This window comes from Panthera pardus, unplaced genomic scaffold, assembly GCF_024362965.1.
Source record: "Panthera pardus isolate Hobbes unplaced genomic scaffold, ASM2436296v1 HiC_scaffold_8, whole genome shotgun sequence".
Lineage (NCBI taxonomy): Eukaryota > Metazoa > Chordata > Mammalia > Carnivora > Felidae > Panthera > Panthera pardus.
In genome coordinates, this window is record NW_026527013.1 from 52,994,034 (window position 1) to 53,011,636 (window position 17,603).

Below are 17,603 nucleotides of genomic sequence, written 5' to 3' on the forward strand. Positions count from 1 at the left end.
ACTTTGGGTTCAATTTCTTATGAAGTATGAGGTTCCGAGTGAGGGTCCATTTTCTTTTTTGCCTATGGATATCCAACTGGTCTAACTCCATCTGTTGAACACACCTTTTCTCCAGGTAAATTGATTTTGCACCTGTGTCAAAAATCTCCTGGGCATATTTGTGCAGGTGTGTTTCTTGGTTCTCTGTTCTGTTCCATTGGTCTGTGTCTACCCCTCCACCAATGCTATGGTCTTGATTATTGTAGCTATATAATCCGTCTTAATATCAGGTAGTCAGATTGCTCCCATTTTATTCTTCTTTTAAAAAATAATTTTACCTATTCCAGTTCCTTTGTCTTTCCCTATAAATTTTAGAATGGTCTCCTCTGTATCTACAAGGCATCTTGCTGAGATTTGGATAGGAATGCCATTAAATCTGTACATTGATTTGGGGAGAGTTGACACATTTACTATGCTGAATCTTCTAATCCGTGAGCACTGCGTATCTCCCCATTTATTTAGATCCTTTATTTCTTTCATCAGCATTCTGTAGTTTTTAGCATACAAGTTCTTCTTTTGGAAGAACTTATACAAATTCTTCTTTTGGAAGAACTTATACAAGTTCTTCTTTTGGATATGTATTGATTTCCTGTCATTCCGTAAGGGTATTGTCACCAAGTGTGAGATTCTGAGTTGACATTTCTTTTCCTTTGGCATCTGAAAATATTGCATCACTTCCTTTGCATCTCCATATTTTCTGGTGATAAATCTACTGTCTTTCTCATAGTCAGGTGTTTTTCTCTGGCTGCTTTTAAGACTTTTTCCTTTAGTTTTCCAAAGTTTAATGTGTCCTGGTGTGGGTTTTGAGAGAGGGTTATCCTGTTTGAGGTTTACCCAGCTTCTTGATTCTGTAGGTTTATGTCTCTTACCAAATGTAGGGAGTTTTCAGCCACTATTTATTCAGGTACGTTTTCATCCCCACTCTTTTTCTTGTCAACTTCCAGGACTATGACTACATGAATGTGAGGTCTTTTGTTATACAGTCCCACAGATCCCTGGGGCTCTGTTCTTTTTTTTTTTTTTTCTTCTAGACTGTTTTCCTTCTGATGTTCAGATTGGGTTGTTTCTATGTCTTCCAATTACTGATTCTTTCCTCTGTTTCCTCCATCCTGATGTTGAGCCCAACCATTGAGTTTTTATTTCAGTTACCAGATTTTTCAGTTCTAAAATTTCCATTTGGTTCTTTTTTTTCCTTCTTCTTCTGTTTCTTTGCCCAGATTTTCTATTTTTTCATGTGTTGCAAGCATGGTCCCATTTGCACATTGAAGCATTTTTATGATGGTTACTCTAAAACGTTTGTCGGCTCATCCTAGCATCCCTGTCATCTTGGCAGTGGTATCATGATTGCTTTAAAAAAAAATTTGATATAAAGTCTTCCCAGTTTTCCATATGAGAAATGATTTTCAACTAAAATGCATGCATTTTAGGGGTGCATTTGAGACTCTGGATCATATTAAGTTTTCTGTTTTATGAGACACCTCTTTGGCAGGGGAAGCAGGGGGCAGTGGGAGGAGGGTGTACTGCCTCATTACTTCCAGGTGGGGGTAGAAGTCCAGGTTCCCTGCTCAGCTTCTGTGACATCTGAAGAGGGAGGGTTCTTCATTACTTATGAGGCCGGGGAAGTTCTGGCTCCCTACCAGGCCTCCAGGAATAACTCCCTGGCTGGGAGGGGTAGAGGTGCCTCCTTACTGTTCCGCATGTGGCCTCCACTGACTCTGGAGGGATGGGGTACAGGGCCTGTCTCTGCCTGAGGAGGATGAAAGTCCCTCCGAGGGACTGTAGGACCACCACTCCAGCAGGAAGGTCAGGTTACTTTGTAGCCTGGCAAGGGGGGACATCTTGGCTCCACCCAGCCTCTGCTAGCCAGGATGGGAACGCGGCTCTGGTGTTTTCTGTGGTGTTTGGCTGCAAATAGAGCAATTTTCATCTAGAAGTTTTCTATTTTGCTAGGCTGCCCCTTTCCTGTCTTTTTAGCTCGAAGTCTCAGATATATAGGGCCAAACAAGAGCCCAGGGAACTCATACTGTGTCATTCTTTGGGTCCTGGGATTCCTAGCTGGTCTGCCTTTGCCTCTCCACCTTTTAGACTTGTCTTATGTTTAAGTATAATGTTCAGGGTTTTTCATTGTATTTGGCAGAAAAATAGGGAAAAGTGACTGTACTCAATCCCCCCTGAACCAGATGTGCCAGTATGTTTTAAGAGGTCTCCAGGTACCCAGGGTTGAGAACCACTGATATAGGCCATAAGCTTCATGAGGACTGGGGTTGTATCTATTCTTTACCTGTAATAACTTCTGTACCTGATGCCTCAGTAAGGATTTTTTGGATGGATGGATGGATAGGTGGAAGGAAGGGAGGATGGGTGGGTGGGTAGGTGGATGGGTGGGTGGATGGATGAATAAATGAATGCATATGAGAATGGAACGAGCAGCCAGAATGGTTCACTCTCACCAATGCCCCCATACACACATACCTCAGTCTAGCTAGACACAAGCCTGGCCCCAGCACCAGTAGGGGGCTTGGCCAGCAGGTGGCGCTGAGGAGCCCCAGGTGTGGTCCTGGGATGACTGCTGCAGTGAGGTCACTTGACTGAAGGAGACAGACATTAAAGAAACTCCCAATTACCTAGGAGCACTCTCTTATAAACATCTCATCTACTTCTCCTTTCTCTTCTGCCAGCTCTTTTATTTACCTCAATATCATAAATACTTCTTTTTTTCTCTCTCTCAAGAAGAGAACAGACTGGATAACTTTGATCATCGAAAGTGCCTTTCTCAAGGCTTAATCTCCAGGGATTTGGAACAAAAATAAAACATTATTCATCATGTCCTGAAATGATACGTGTGTGTATGCTGGGCCCGGTGGTGTGTGCAGTGTCTTTGTCTAATGTTAGCACAGATGTTCATAGTTCCAATTCCATGAAATCTTTATTTAAAGTGTCTATTCACTTCTCTCTTACTAGAGTGAAAAGGTGAGTGAGCTAGAGCAGGAGGTCTGAAGCCCACTCAAATATCCTAGAAGGTGGGTATCACTTGGGCCTTTAGCGAACTTGGTCTTCAGTCATTTTTGGACCTTAGTGCAGGGCACCAAGCCCCATAAACTCCAGAAATCTCTGTTTCCACACCATTAAAATGGAAGAAAAAAAAATGATCCCTTTATCATAAAGTCAGTGTGCGGATTCAGTGAAGCAACATGGAAACCCTCCTAGCCCAATGCTGGTATGTAGGAAACCTTTGAAATCTTACTTTTCTTTTTGTTCATTGCTTTTCAAGGCCAGAGAGTAAGAGAGAATGGAGCTGAGATTTTTATACTCCTCTGTTTACCATTTAGTGGTAATCATCCTTCAGTGTCCCATCCCTGGCCTCATTTCAGTATCCCAGCCTGTCCCACCAGGGGTAGGGCATGGGAAGCAGAGACAAACAAGTCCAACCTCCCAAAGTCTTAAGCCAAGTTATCAATGAGAGAAGATCACAGAGGCACAGGAGGAGAGGGGTGATGTCACTCAGTCACGTCCATTCCACTTCTAAGGATTAAGAAGTTATGTGTAACATTGTGCCCCTTCCACAAGAAACCACGAGATTTCTTTTATCTAAAACTCAGTTCCAGCTAAAGCTGTCTTTCTGTTAAGCAACTATTTTGCTTTCATGCAAACAACACTAGAATCTTGTAATTGATCCTGTTTTCTTCTTTGTTCTGGCTCCTGGGAAGCTCAGAGTCAAAACTGTGGCCCAACTCTAGTGGTCCGTTAGGATCCACCTTAGTTTCATCCTTAATTGCCTAACATTCTTTACTCCCCTTTAAAAAAAAATCCTAGTGCCTGGTAGGTATTTTTAGGGAGCAATACTAGTGTATGAAGATAGGTTTTTAAAACAGAGATATGGAAACCTAGACAGCCCCTTGCTTAAACTACTGAATTTTTTTTAATCAACTTTTTTGAGATATAATTTACATACTATGAAATTCACCCATTCTAAGTAAATCATACAATTCAATTATTGTTAGTAAATTTCCAGAGTTATACAATCATCATCAGAATTCAATTTTAGGGCATTGCCATGACTCTCAAAGATTCCTTCCTGTTTCCACGTCTAGTTTCGGGCAACCACTAATCTACTTTCTGTCTCTATGGATATCCTATTGTGGACTTTTTACGTGAGTGGAATCATACAGTGTGTTGCCTTTTGTGTCTACCTTCTTTAGGAGTTAGCATTTTGGTTTTGCAATTTATCCTTGCTATAGCATGCATCAGTACTTGTTTTTTTTTTTTTTAATTGACAACTAACATTCCATTGCATGGTTATACCGTCTTTTGATTATCCATTCACCAGTTGATGAAAATCTGGGTTGTTTCTACTTTTCGGCTATTATTAATAATGCTAGAAATAGTCACATGCAAATCTGTGTGTGGATCTCTTGAGTAGAAATCTCGGTGTGGAACCACTTGTTATTATGATAACTATGTTTAACTGTTTGAGAAACTACCAGACTTTTCCACAGTGGATGCACCATTTTACATTCCCACCAGCAGTATATGAGGATCCTAATTTCGCCAGAGTCTTATCATTATTATCTGTCTTTTAAAAGTATAGTCATCGAGTAGACGTGAAGTGGTGTCTCATTGTGATTTTGACTTGCATTTCCCTGATGACCAGTGGTGTGGAGCATCTTTCCACAAGCTTCTGAACCACTCCTGTACCTTCTTCAGTGAACTGTCTATTCAGATCCTTTGCCCATTTTTAAATTGGGTTATTTGTCTTATTGAGTTGGAAGAATTCTCCAAATATTCTGGATACATCAGACATACAATCTATCAGATATATGATGTACAAATATTTTCTCCCATTCTGTAGCTTTTTCCTTTCTTAGTGGTACCTTTTGAAACATAAGAGTTTTAAATTTTGACGAAGTCTATCTTAGCAATTTTTCTCTGTATGGGTTGTACCTCTGGTGTTGTATCTAAGAAATCTTCGGCTAACTCTAGGTCTCGAAGCTTTTCTCTTATGATTTCTTCTGATAGTTTTAAGAGGTTTAGCCGTTACATTTAGGACTAATGTCAGTTTGAGTTAGTTTTTGTGTGTGGTGTGAGGGAAAGGTCTAGATTCATTATTGTGCATGGAGAGGTCAGTTATTGCAGCACTGGAGCCATTTCATTTGTCCCCTGCCTTCTTCTCTCCCTTCCTCTACTTCAGCATGCCTGCAGATGAGCAACACTGCTCCTCAGTGGCAGCCGTGGCCCCCACTTTCTTGTCACTTCAGTTCATGAGACCAACAGACTCTCTTGGCTGTACAACCCCAGTCCCAGTTTTCCAGAAGAGAGAATGGGACTTGGCCCTTCCGGGTCAGAGGACATCCCCTAGTCCAAACACATGTCTAAGGATCAGATTTACCCTGCCAGGGGCCCACCCCTAGGTGGATGATGGTCCTCAGAGAAGGAAGCTGGTGAGCTGGGCAAATACCCCCACAAGGAGTCTATTCCAGGGTCATTTCTAGGGTCATTATCTTATATTTGGCATTCCGGATTCCCTATGAACTAGCTTGACATTTCCAGCTTGGGGCTCACACAGGTCATGCCCTCAGAATTTGTTTTTGCTTGACCTGCATTCAAGTGCTCAAGAAAACAAATAAAACAATTGAATAGTTGGCATTTTAAAACTAAAAGATTTCGTGTACAAATCCAGCTTTTATGCTTCATTTTAAAAATAGGCAGATCTGGGTCTACAGCAGTTGGTGGCATCTGAGCAAAGAATATACCCTCCAGGGTGCCCCAGTCCCCGCCACTCCCTCTTGCTCCACACACAGTCCCCTGTTCTTATTTTTTTAAATTTTTTATTGTTTATTATTTTTGAGAGAGAGAGACAGAGACTGAGAGCAAACAGGGAAGGGGCAGAGAGAGAGGGAGACACAATCAAAAGTAGGCTCCAGGCTCTGAGCTCTCAGGACAGAGCCCGACGTGGGGCTCGAACTCACAGACCGTGAGATCATGAGCTGAGCTGAAGTCAGACGCTTAACCGACTGAGCCACCCAGGTGCCCCTAGTCCCCCATTCTTATTAACTTTCCCTCCCTGACTCTGTGAGACATTTGAATATGTGCCTGCACCCCCAGAAAACTCTTCAGGGGTGCTCTCATCTGCCTCTTGCTTCTTATCCAGAGACTAACTCTTAACCCAGCACTGCCCTCGATTCGAAGTCAGACATGTTCCTGCAGCACTGAGTTCATAACAGGATTTTGCTATTTGCAGTCTGCTTTCTGCACCATGTGTCAGTAGCATTGACACCCAAGTCTGGGTGTTTTATGGAAATTATGCCTTGGCCAGATTCGGTGAGAATCTGCTGCACTTGGGGTACTTCATGCATGGCACCTCTCTTGTGTAATTGGAGCAAATAAATTAATATTCAGACTTACTTGACTAAAATAAGCATCCAGCGCCAAGGATCCCCAGCGAGTAAAACAGTTGGGAATAGGGAGTGGTGGGTGAGGCACTTTAGAATCCATCAAGAAAGGAATCCCAAACTCTCACTTTTCACTAAAGAAAATAAAAGCTGTGTTAAGAATGTGGAAGAGTTTCCTTTGAAAACACTTTTTTCCAGTGGAATACCTCTATTTTGTTTTGAAAAATGAATGCAGTTCGTTCCTGCTTTTTTCCCTGTTACAAAACTAAGATGCTCTCATTGTTGATATCTGGGGAAATGCCAGGAATAATCAACATCACCTCCCACCCAGAGGAAACCATTGTTAACATAACGTAATAGAGACTCACCCTCATTCTAAACCTGATAATAGAATCATCCTGCACAAACAACATCTGTTATAAATTTAATTTCATTATAAGCATTTTTCTGTATAACTAATGGTGCTCCATAAATGTGATTATCAATGACCGCATGATATTCTACTCTGTAGCCATCCCATAATGTATTTCATTTCCAAATGTTAGATTTATTTCCTCATACTGGCTATCATAAATGATGTTGCAGTAAGCATCCTTGTGTGTGAATCTGTACTCATCTTTTGGATTAGCATGAGAGAAATTTCTAATAATAAAGTTTCCAGGGGCGCCTGGGTGGCTCAGCCGGTTGAGCGTCCAGCTTCGGCTCAGGTCTTGATCTCACAGTTCATGAGTTTGAACCCGCATCAGGCTCTGTACTGGCAGCTCAGAGCCTGGAGCCTGCTTTGGAATCTGTGTCTCCCTCTGTCTCTGCTCCTCCCCAGCTCATGCTCTGTCTCTTTCTCTCTCTCTCTCCTTCAAAAATAAATAAAAACATTAAAAAAAAAGTTTCCAGCAAAAAGTAGAAAAGTTACATGAAAGGTATCAATATTCATCAATTAGCATAAATCTTACCTCAAATTTGTGTTGGTCTAGACATCCTCATGAAAAATATGCCCATGTCTTCTGTAGTTAGATCCTCCTTCCTGTGTCTCTTGCTGGCTCTCATCCATGTGGTTTTCCAGAGTCCATCCAACAAACTTCTTTTGAGATCTGTTATGTGCCGGCCTGATGCCAGCATGGGAGAATGGCAGTGAGTGAAAAGGTGTTGCCCCCGCCATGAAGGATGAGACGTACCCTTGATGGTGACCGGTGTCTCACTTTAGAAACAGAAATAGTGGACGCTTTCCATGTTCTAGACATGCTCCCTGTTTAGTTAGGGAGAATCAGCTAAAGAAAGAATAGTAAGCTAGGTGATGTAAAGGGAAGTGTTAGAAGCGATGTGGGGACACCCAAGGGGGTGCTTTAAGGCAAATGGTGCCCCAGAGGGGGGAAACAGCACAAGCAAAGGCATAGAGATGTAAAGACTCACCATTCCGGCAATTCCCTCCCAATTCTTCGAACTCAGCTCTGTACTTTCATTCTTTCTTCTCTTCATCCTTAAATTCTTCTGCCTTCCTCCTGGAGAACTTCTACTCATCCTTCAAAGCCCAGCTCACAGAACACTCCTTCTCCAGTGTTCTTCTTGGCATCCATACTCCACCTTGAGAGTGGCTGTTTCTCCTTCCTCTGTCCTGTCAGCTGCTTTGATCTTACCTCAGTCATCATTTTTGTCCCAGTTACATTCTAGAATTTTTAATGTTTCAAAATTTTTTTTTTAATTTTTGATACTGTTCATTTATCTTTTGTCTTTATTCTCACGTTAATTGACGAACTCCTTGAAGTCAGGGGTAGTGTATCAGTTAAGATTTAGTTTGGCTGTGTGTGATAGAAAACCTATGCTACCCAGAAGTGGAGAGCCCTGACTTATTTGGCAGCTCTTATAGTCATCAGAGACCTCAGCTCCATCCAAATTGCTGCTTCAATGTTCTCGTTTTTTGACTCTTCCTCATGGTCCCAACAAGGCTACTTAAGCCCTGTTCATCCTATCAACATTCTGTCCAGCTGGAAGAATGAAGGGCCAAAGAAAAGAATACATCCTCCCTTTAGGGCTGCTTTTTGTAAGTTGCAAACTACACTTCTGTTTCCATTTCATCGGAACTTAGTCACATGACCATACCTAGATACAAAGGAGTCTGGAAAATGTAGTCTGTACTCCAGGCAGCTGTGTATTCAGCTAAAAAATAGAAGTCTGTTACTAAATAGAGGAGAAATAATTATGGAAGACCATTGGCAGGTTTTGCCACAGTGAAAAACAAGGTCAAAGATGATTCCTCTGAGTCAAACTGGGCCAGCTCTGGGATCATTGTGTTACCCAGAAATGGAAGAAAACACAACAGCTACTATTGTTGAGTATGTCCTATATGTCAGGCACTGTACTAGGTGCTTCCACCCTATTTTAGAGATGAGGAAAATGGAGACTTGGTGCAGTGAAATATCTGGCCCAGCTAATTAGAGCAGAAACAAGATTAGAGCAGAGATTAGCTGGTTTACAAAGTTTAGGTTCTTAACCACTGGCCAATTCTTCCATCCAAGTGAGCTCCACGCCTTCTGTGAATCAGCATTGCTGAAATGGCTAGAAAAGTGGGAAGGTGAGGCCACTGGGAGCCTCATTTAATGTCTAGCATCTCTCCAAACCCACCAATTCCTCTTGCCTTCCCTTCCTATTAGCAGAGATCCCTACCTATTGGTCTCTTTTTATCTAAAACCAATATCTGCAAGTTCTACTTAGGTAAATAGTTGCCACTGAGAAAGGAGTATTTCTAATTTGGAGTGAGGTCCAGGACACCTCTTCTTGCATACCTCCCATGATGGGGGGCTTACTATATCAAGGCAATTCATTGCATTGCTTTCAGCGGAGAGCTGTATTCTTTGGCAGTTCGAGGTGCTTATTCTTCAGTTAGTTCTCAACTAAGGACCATTTTGCCTCCCAATGGATATCTGGCAATGTCTAGAGATATTTTGGTCTGTCATGACTGGGAATGGATGAGAGGGTGCTACTGGAATCTAGTGAGTAGAGGCCAGGGATGCTGCTAAACATCCAACAAAGCACAGGACAGTCCTTCACAGCAAATAATTATCCAGCTCAAAATGTCAACAGGACAAAGGTTGAGAAATAGACTAAGGTTTGAATCTTGACATCGCCAGTCTCTTCCTAGCTGTGTGACCCTGAGTAGGTTGCCTTGCCTCTCTGAGCCTGAGCTGTTTCCTCGTGTCTACCTTGGTGATCATCACATGCCCTCCCTATGTGCTTGTGGCAGGCATTTAATAACTGATATCTGAAAAGCCCAGAGCTTGGCTCCTTACCATCGTAGCTGCTCTCGTCAACATTCCCAGGATGTGGAAGGAACGTTGAATACCTTTGTTTATTTGCTGGCACATGGGCCTGATTAGATTACACTGTTTGTAATCTTTCTGGAAAAAGTCCCACTGCAGCTAATGGTTTTGGAATGGAGCCATTCCCTTAATTCAAAATTAATGGCTTGCTCGTGCACACAAGCCTCTTAGAGAGAAGGGATTCATTTCTGCTGATCCCCCAGTCCTCGTCACCTGGGAATTGTCAGAGCTTTCCCACCCCACTGTCTCAACGACCCTCCCAACAGCCCAGGGAGGTAATGATGCTTTCCCTACTTTAACAGGGAAAGTAATTGGAGACGTGGCTGTTGACCCAAGCTCTGCACAGCCCATCAAGTGGCAGAGCCCGGGTGAGAACTTTCTCCTTCCATCATCCGCTTCTTTAGGGACATAGTGCTATAAGGAAGCTACAGGTGCCCACCTTTCTCCCCCAATTGCCCTGTCCACAGTGCCTCCTCCAGCTTCTATTCCCTGTCCCCCAGAGCACACCCTCTAGCCTGCACCATCTCTGTAGGCTTGGCCTTGATCCCAGAGACGGGCACCTCAGAACCTGATGGGGTCTGGGCAGCCTGAAGGGAGCACGGATGGCCTCCTGTGTAGCATTAGGTGCAATGAGGATCCACGTCCCCGGATACTTCCCGCTCGCAGCCTGATGTCCCTTTGGCGTTTATAGAGAGAAAACCATTCAACCATCAGTTTTTCAAAATGCAGATGTCCGAGGGAAGGGAAAGCACCTTACATTAGTTATCTCACTGAGTAGGGCATGTTCAGGGATTGGGTAAGAGGAATGGAGATTAGGAATGGCATACGAGCCTGTGACCCAGGCAGCCACACAGGCCCTGTGCTCAGGAGGGCCCCCGTCTCGGTTTCATGTTCTGCTGTTGCCATCTTGAAATTCTTAATAATTTTTTAATTTTTAATTTTGCCCTGGGCCCTGAAAATTACATAGCCAGCCCTGAGTGAGACAGGAGGTCAGTGTTGATGTGGCTGCTCCTTCTACCCTCTGGGTGCCCACCCTGTGGGACCCACTTTTTAGGGTTCCCTCAGGCTTCATCCTCTTTCCCTGACACCCTCACCCCCACCCCGTATTCCTCAGGGGAGGCAGGTGCCAAGATAGGTCTGTAGTCAGCAGGTGGGTGCTCCATTTGCCTTTCCAGGAATCCTGCTCAATTCCATGGTTTCAGAGAACAAAGTGGATTTTCTTACTTCTGAAGCAGATCACTGAGCCGAAAGGAACTTTTCACCAGTAGATATCTGTTGAATGATTCGTAGCACCCTGCCCCTCACTCACTGGCTCATCCCTTTACCAAATATGCATTTATCTTTGGCTTCTATGTCTAAGCAAAATAACATGTCCAAGCTACAAAGGAGAACATGTGATAAAGAACTGTGCTTACAGAGATAGGAAGATAAATATATATAAATTTATATATATTTATATATATTACTTATATAAATATATATGTGATATTAATTTATATGTGTGTAAATTTATAAAAATATATTTATGTGAGATTAATTTATATGTGTGTAAATTTATATATATATAAATTTATATATATTTTTATATATGTGATATAGAACTGTGATATATGTGTGTGATATAGAACTGTGATATATATATGTGATAAAGAACTGTGCTCACAGAGATAGGAAGATAAATATATATATATAAATTTATATATTTATATATTATTTATATAAATATATATGTGATATTAATTTATATGTGTGTAAATTTATATAAATATATTTATGTGATATTAATTTATATGTGTGTAAATTTATATATATATAAATTTATATATATTTTATATATGTGATATAGAACTGTGGTATATGTGTGTGATATAGAACTGTGATATATATATGTGATAAAGAACTGTGCTTATAGAGATAGGAAGATAAATATATATATATAAATATATATGTGATATTAATTTATATGTGTGTAAATTTATATAAATATATTTATGTGATATTAATTTATGTGTGTAAATTTATATATATATAAATTTATATATTTATATATATTATTTATATAAATACATATGTGATATTAATTTTCCCCAACATTTTCTCACTCAAAATATTGATAGAAAAGTTGGAAGCAATGTACAGCGAACACCTATATATCTACCACCTAGGTTACAAATTAACATTTTGCTCTTTTTGCTTGATTATATGTCTGTTCATTTATCCGTTCTTCTAATCAGCTATCCATCCAACTTGTTTTTTTGATTCATTTCAAAGTAAGCTGCAGACCTCAGTAGATTTCACCCCTAAACACTTAATATGCAACACTAATTTCTTTCCGGGGTGCCTGGGTGGCTCCATCAGTTAAGTGGCGGACTTTTGATTTTGGCTTAGGTCATGGTCCCAGGGTTGTGGGATCGAGCCCCACATTAGCGTCCACGCTGAACATGGAGCCTTCTTGGGATTCTCTCTCCCTCTTCCTCTGTTCCTTCCCTGCTCACTCTCGCTCTCTCTCTCTCTCTCTCTCTCTCTCAAAAATTTTTTTTCCTTTTTTAGTCAAAAGGTAAAAAGTAATGATTTTTATATAAAAACAAATCATTTTCTGTCAAATACAATTATTGAATGACAAATAGTGTACACATAGTGAAAAGAAATTCTTGGTTCCCCTCTGTGTGCAATGAGGCAGAGAGAGAAATAAGAGAGAACTTTCCTCAAGGTAACAAGGAGAAAAGAGAAACATCTCTGTAACAGAGGGTGGTTGGAGCTACCTTGAGAATACCAAGCTGTGGGAATGTTTTAGGGAACAGCTTCCTGCTTCCTCCCAATCAAAACTGAAAATCTGAGATGAACTTCCTTAGCCTCTTTCCTCCTTGAGGTGGCTGCGGACTATTCCAGGGGGTGTGAACTTGGGCAGAACTGAAGGTGAAACTGCAAGGTCCTGGGTCTGGGATGTAGAAGTGGAGAAAGGTACAGGCTGATGCGGTGGATTTGGGGGTTATTATCCTCACAGAGCTGATGGCTGGGGTGGACGGGGTTGAGTGGGGAAGGCTCTCAGGCTGACAGGGGAGAGTGACAGGAGCAGAGAGCAGGACTGGGGCACAATAGAAGATGATGCTGTTCAGAAGAGGCACATTCAAAGAAGGTGGAGGGTTGCTCTGGCGGGCAGTTCAGAGCTGGAGGAGAATATAGAAAAGTACCCAAAGCAAGCCTCTCAACAGGGTACTTGGAAAAAGCCTGTAGCGATCACCTGTGCCATCTTTCACATTTGACCCGTGAGAAATTGCAGGCTGAGAGACCACTCTGAGTATTAGTGGCAGAGCTGGGGCAAAATTGGTGCTACCCAGATGGTGCTTTTCCAACAAAGTAACTCAAGGGTTCCTTCCACAAGGATCAAATGCCTTAAGGTCTTGCTTTTTATTTTTAAAAATATCACACAAATTTAGCTTTCTTCTCAAGAATTTGTCTGGCTTTGTCTTAATGTTACAGTAGTCTGTTTTTGCTAAATTACTGAGAGATATTTACACTCTGTTAGGGTTTCTAAGTTTTCTTCAGAATCATACTACTTTTTGATGAATATCAAAATCTCACAACCTCTTCCAGAAGTTTTAATTCCCTGCTTCCACCTCCCACCCCAATTAAGGATCACCAATAACAGTATACAATGTGTTTTCAGTGTAGCCTTACTAGCAAAGAAAGTGTTGTTACATATTACTTTGCACAGTTTATACAATGAAATTTTTTTCAAATATAAAAACAAAATAAGTAAAAAAAGATAAAATATGCTTTCTCAAACAACATAACTCCCTTCCCTTTTGAGAACCGTTAGTCTAAAGGGATGTGTAGATTTATTCCATGCTTTGGGCACCCTTGTAACCTCCCCCGTATCAGTTAGAGATGCTTTTGGCTGCAAGTAAAAACTCCCACAACAGTGACTTAAGCAAAGAAGACATTTCATTATTTCCCATTAATAACCAGTATGAAGGAAGAAGATTCCAGGGTTAGTTCAGCAGCTCAGTGATAATAGGACTCTGGGTTGGCATCACAGTGGTTTTCTTGGTATTTCCCTGATGGCCCCAAGATGACTGCCATAAGCCCCAAGCATCACCTCCTATAGGGAGAAGGGGGCAAGAAGCAAAACTTTTCTTTGTTTTGATCATTTGTCAGAGAGAAAGAAATTTCTAGAACCCTGGCTTTGCCATGAGACTTCCCCATCTACTTTCTTGGCCACAGTTGTGTCTTGTGCCCAATCCTAGACCAGCCACTGGCAAAGAGGAACTAGAGTGCCGTATCCAGCTCAGACCAGTCATGATGCAGCCCACCTTCCCAGAACACATGCCACATGGGACCTACACAAACTTTGCATTGCTTTTGCCCAACTCCCTCGCTAGAATGTAAACTCCATGGGGGCAGAGATTTTTGTTTTGTTCACTGCTATATTCCTAACACCCAGAACAATGCCAGGAATTCACTAGTCATTGAATGAGTGAAGAAATGAATGACTAAGGAAGGAAGGGGATTTGGACCGTAGGCTGTATCTGCTGCTCCCAACAGCATACAACCCCATTTAGATCAACTTGATGGTACCAAGTGACTCTACCGATCTCCAAGGCTCTGGCCTTAATCCTTGTGTCTTTCTTCCTAGGGAGGGAGCCCCAGCTGGAGGCTGCTCTTGTGCCAATGACCCTTCCCAATTCTTCCTGTGTCGTAGAAGACAAGATGTGCGAGGGGAATAAGACCACCATAGCCAACCCCCAACTGATGCCCCTGGTGGTGTTCCTGAGTGCCATCTCCTTGGTCACCGTGGGACTCAACCTGTTGGTCCTCTACGCTGTACGGAGTGAGCGGAAGCTACACACTGTGGGGAACCTGTACATTGTCAGCCTTTCTGTGGCAGACCTGATCGTGGGAGCTGTTGTCATGCCCATGAACATCCTCTACCTCCTCATGTCCAGGTGGTCCCTGGGCCACCCTCTCTGCCTCTTTTGGCTTTCCATGGACTATGTGGCCAGCACCGCATCAATTTTCAGTGTCTTCATCTTGTGCATCGATCGCTATCGCTCTGTCCAGCAGCCCCTCCGATATCTTAAGTATCGTACCAAGACCCGAGCATCAGCCACCATCTTGGGGGCCTGGTTTCTCTCCTTCCTGTGGGTTATTCCAATTCTGGGATGGCATCACTTTATGTCACCGGCCTCGGGACACCGGGAAGACAAGTGCGAAACAGACTTCTATGATGTCACCTGGTTCAAGATCATGACCGCCATCATCAACTTCTACCTGCCCACCTTGCTCATGCTCTGGTTCTATGCCAAGATCTACAAGGCTGTACGGCAGCACTGTCAGCACCGAGAGCTCATCAATGGATCCCTCCCTTCCTTCTCTGAAATTAAGCTGAAGCCAGAGAACCCCAAGGTGGGGGCCAAGAAACCAGGGAAGGAGTCTCCCTGGGAGGTTCTGAAAAGGAAATCAAAAGATGCCAGTGGTGAGCCTGTCATGAAGCCACCATCCCAAGACTCAGAGGAGATGAAATGCCCAGGTGTCTTCAGCCAAGAAGAGGACAGAGAAATGGACAAACTCCACTGCTTTCCACTTAACATTGTGCAGATGCAGACTGAGGCAGAGGGGAGTGGCAGGAGTTATGTAGCTATCAACCAGAGCCAGGGTCAGCTGGAAATAGATGAACAGAGCCTGAGAATGCGTGTGGCCAATGAGATATCAGAGGATCAAATCCTAGGTGATAGCCAATCCTTTTCCCGGACAGACTCAGACACGCCCCCAGAGTCAGCATCAGGGAAAAGCAAACCTAGAAGTGGGTCTAGCACAGGACTGGATTACATCAAGTACACTTGGAAGAGGCTCCGCTCACATTCCAGACAGTACGTGTCTGGGTTGCACATGAACCGAGAACGGAAGGCTGCCAAACAATTGGGTTTTATTATGGCGGCCTTCATCCTTTGCTGGATTCCTTACTTTATCTTCTTCATGGTCATTGCCTTCTGCAAAAGCTGTTGCAATGAGCATGTGCATATGTTCACCATCTGGCTTGGCTATATCAACTCCACGCTGAACCCCCTCATTTACCCCTTGTGCAATGAAAACTTCAAGAAGACATTCAAGAAAATTCTCCACATTCGCTCCTAAGGGAGGCTACAAGGGGATGCAACCAAAGTGACACTTAGGCTGTCCTTGAAGAAAATGGAGGATGAGGCCTGTGAGTTGCCAGGCACCTGGGCTTTCCAGAGTCAAAAGAATAGTCTTAAGGACTAGGTAGCTTGGAAGGTTCTTAGACCCATTGGCAGAATAGCACATGTTGGTGGTCAGCAGAGAGATTGTACTCTGAGTAGAAAGCAGGATATTTCCAAGAGAATCAGACCTGGATGAGTTCTCCTGCTCCTCAGGAAATGTGGGAGCCTCAGACTCTCACTGTCATTCAAGTTTTCAGACTTGAATTAATTGGAAACTGAAGGGACACGTAGGTAGAGTTTTACTGGAGAATTAGAACTCTCAAGCCTTCCTGGAATGGAGTTATATGACTGTGCAGAGACCTCACATATGCAGATAGATGCTGTCCCCTTCCAGGGATCACCTTGATAGGCATGACAGCTATTCCATTGTGACTGTCACTTCTCAGAACACCTCTCCTCTGAGCCTCCCCTACAGCTTTCTCCAGAACCAGTGTCTGAACCACCTTGGAAATTCTGCTTTATTATTTCTCACTCATGCACATCTTAGAGTTGATAGGAAATTTTTCAGCTTGTACATTTCCTTGTTTGCAACCCCAAATTCCTTTTGGCTATTAACAGAATAATGATAAAAGCTGCCTTCAAAAGAAAAAGAAAAGGTGTGTTTTTAATGGTTGCACAATGAAAGCATAAAAAAAGGGAATGGGGAGAAGAAAAATATATCTCTTGAGTGCTGGGCCAGGCTTACCCCCCTTAAGCTCCGTGACACTCCATAGCAGGTGGATGGTGTTACTAGAAGAGCAAATTGTGATGTAGCAAGGTGACGTAAAGTGCCCAACATCACACAGCTAGTAATGTGAGAGAGTTAGAATGAGAACCCTGTGGGGTTCTGGCTCATTGTAACACGTTTTCTCCAAAAGGCAAAAATTTGTCCTGTTAAGTATGTGCATGTGTGCGCGCACACACACACACACACAGACACACACAGAGACACACACACACACATGCACGCACAACTATTCCTAAGAGTGGTGACAATTCTCAAAAGGATATGCTGAGAGAAGGAAAAGCTGGCATAGAATATTCCTGAGGCGGCAGAAGGTGATACTTTGAAGGGACAGTGTGCATTTTTATTTGTGAGTTCTGCTGTATTCATTGAAGAAAAGTCATCATGTTCTTTTATACTCACACCTCTTTAGTAAAAACTAGCAAAGGCATGGGACGTACAGTTTTCCTTGGTGTTTACATTGCAATCTGGTTGTGATTTATATTTTAAAACTTAATGCTAAACTGTAATGTATGTAGCCAAATGGAGTGCATGTACAAGCTGGTATTTTGTGTCCTGTGTTCCTGTTCGCATGATGTTAAAAATGACAGATTTTTACCTGCCTAAAATATGATATTTGAAACTACCTTGTTATGAGTTTGATTTATTTAATTCTCCCTTTCTGAGTCTCTTGGACTGAGAAGATGTATTGAAACATGCTGTCAAATATTATAAGATATGATACAGGATTGCTCTTTGGTTTCTGGTCGCATATGTAAATGTCTTTAGGAAAGAACTTTTTATAACAAGCCTCACTGTCTGCTTGGCATCCCCCAGAGCTCTTCTTGGTCAAAATTGGGGGAGCTAATGAGACTTTTATCCTGGTTTTGAAAGCTGTAGTTGGTCTGTTTCTAGGTCAAAA

At 42.5% G+C, this 17,603-nt stretch overlaps 1 protein-coding gene across 4 annotated transcripts in view; it reads left to right on the forward strand.

Moving 5' to 3' along the window:
• HRH1 (histamine receptor H1) overlaps nucleotides 1–17,327 on the forward strand; it is a 78,738-nt gene extending 61,411 nt beyond the window's left edge. For all 4 annotated transcript variants that reach the window (XM_019428145.2, XM_019428144.2, XM_053896762.1 and 1 more), the window contains one exon: nucleotides 14,376–17,327. In XM_019428145.2, coding sequence (XP_019283690.1) covers nucleotides 14,411–15,874 — 1,464 coding nt within the window. In that variant the 5' untranslated portion in view covers nucleotides 14,376–14,410 and the 3' untranslated portion in view covers nucleotides 15,875–17,327. The remainder of the gene's footprint in view (nucleotides 1–14,375) is intronic.
• The last annotated feature ends 276 nt before the right edge of the window (nucleotides 17,328–17,603 follow it).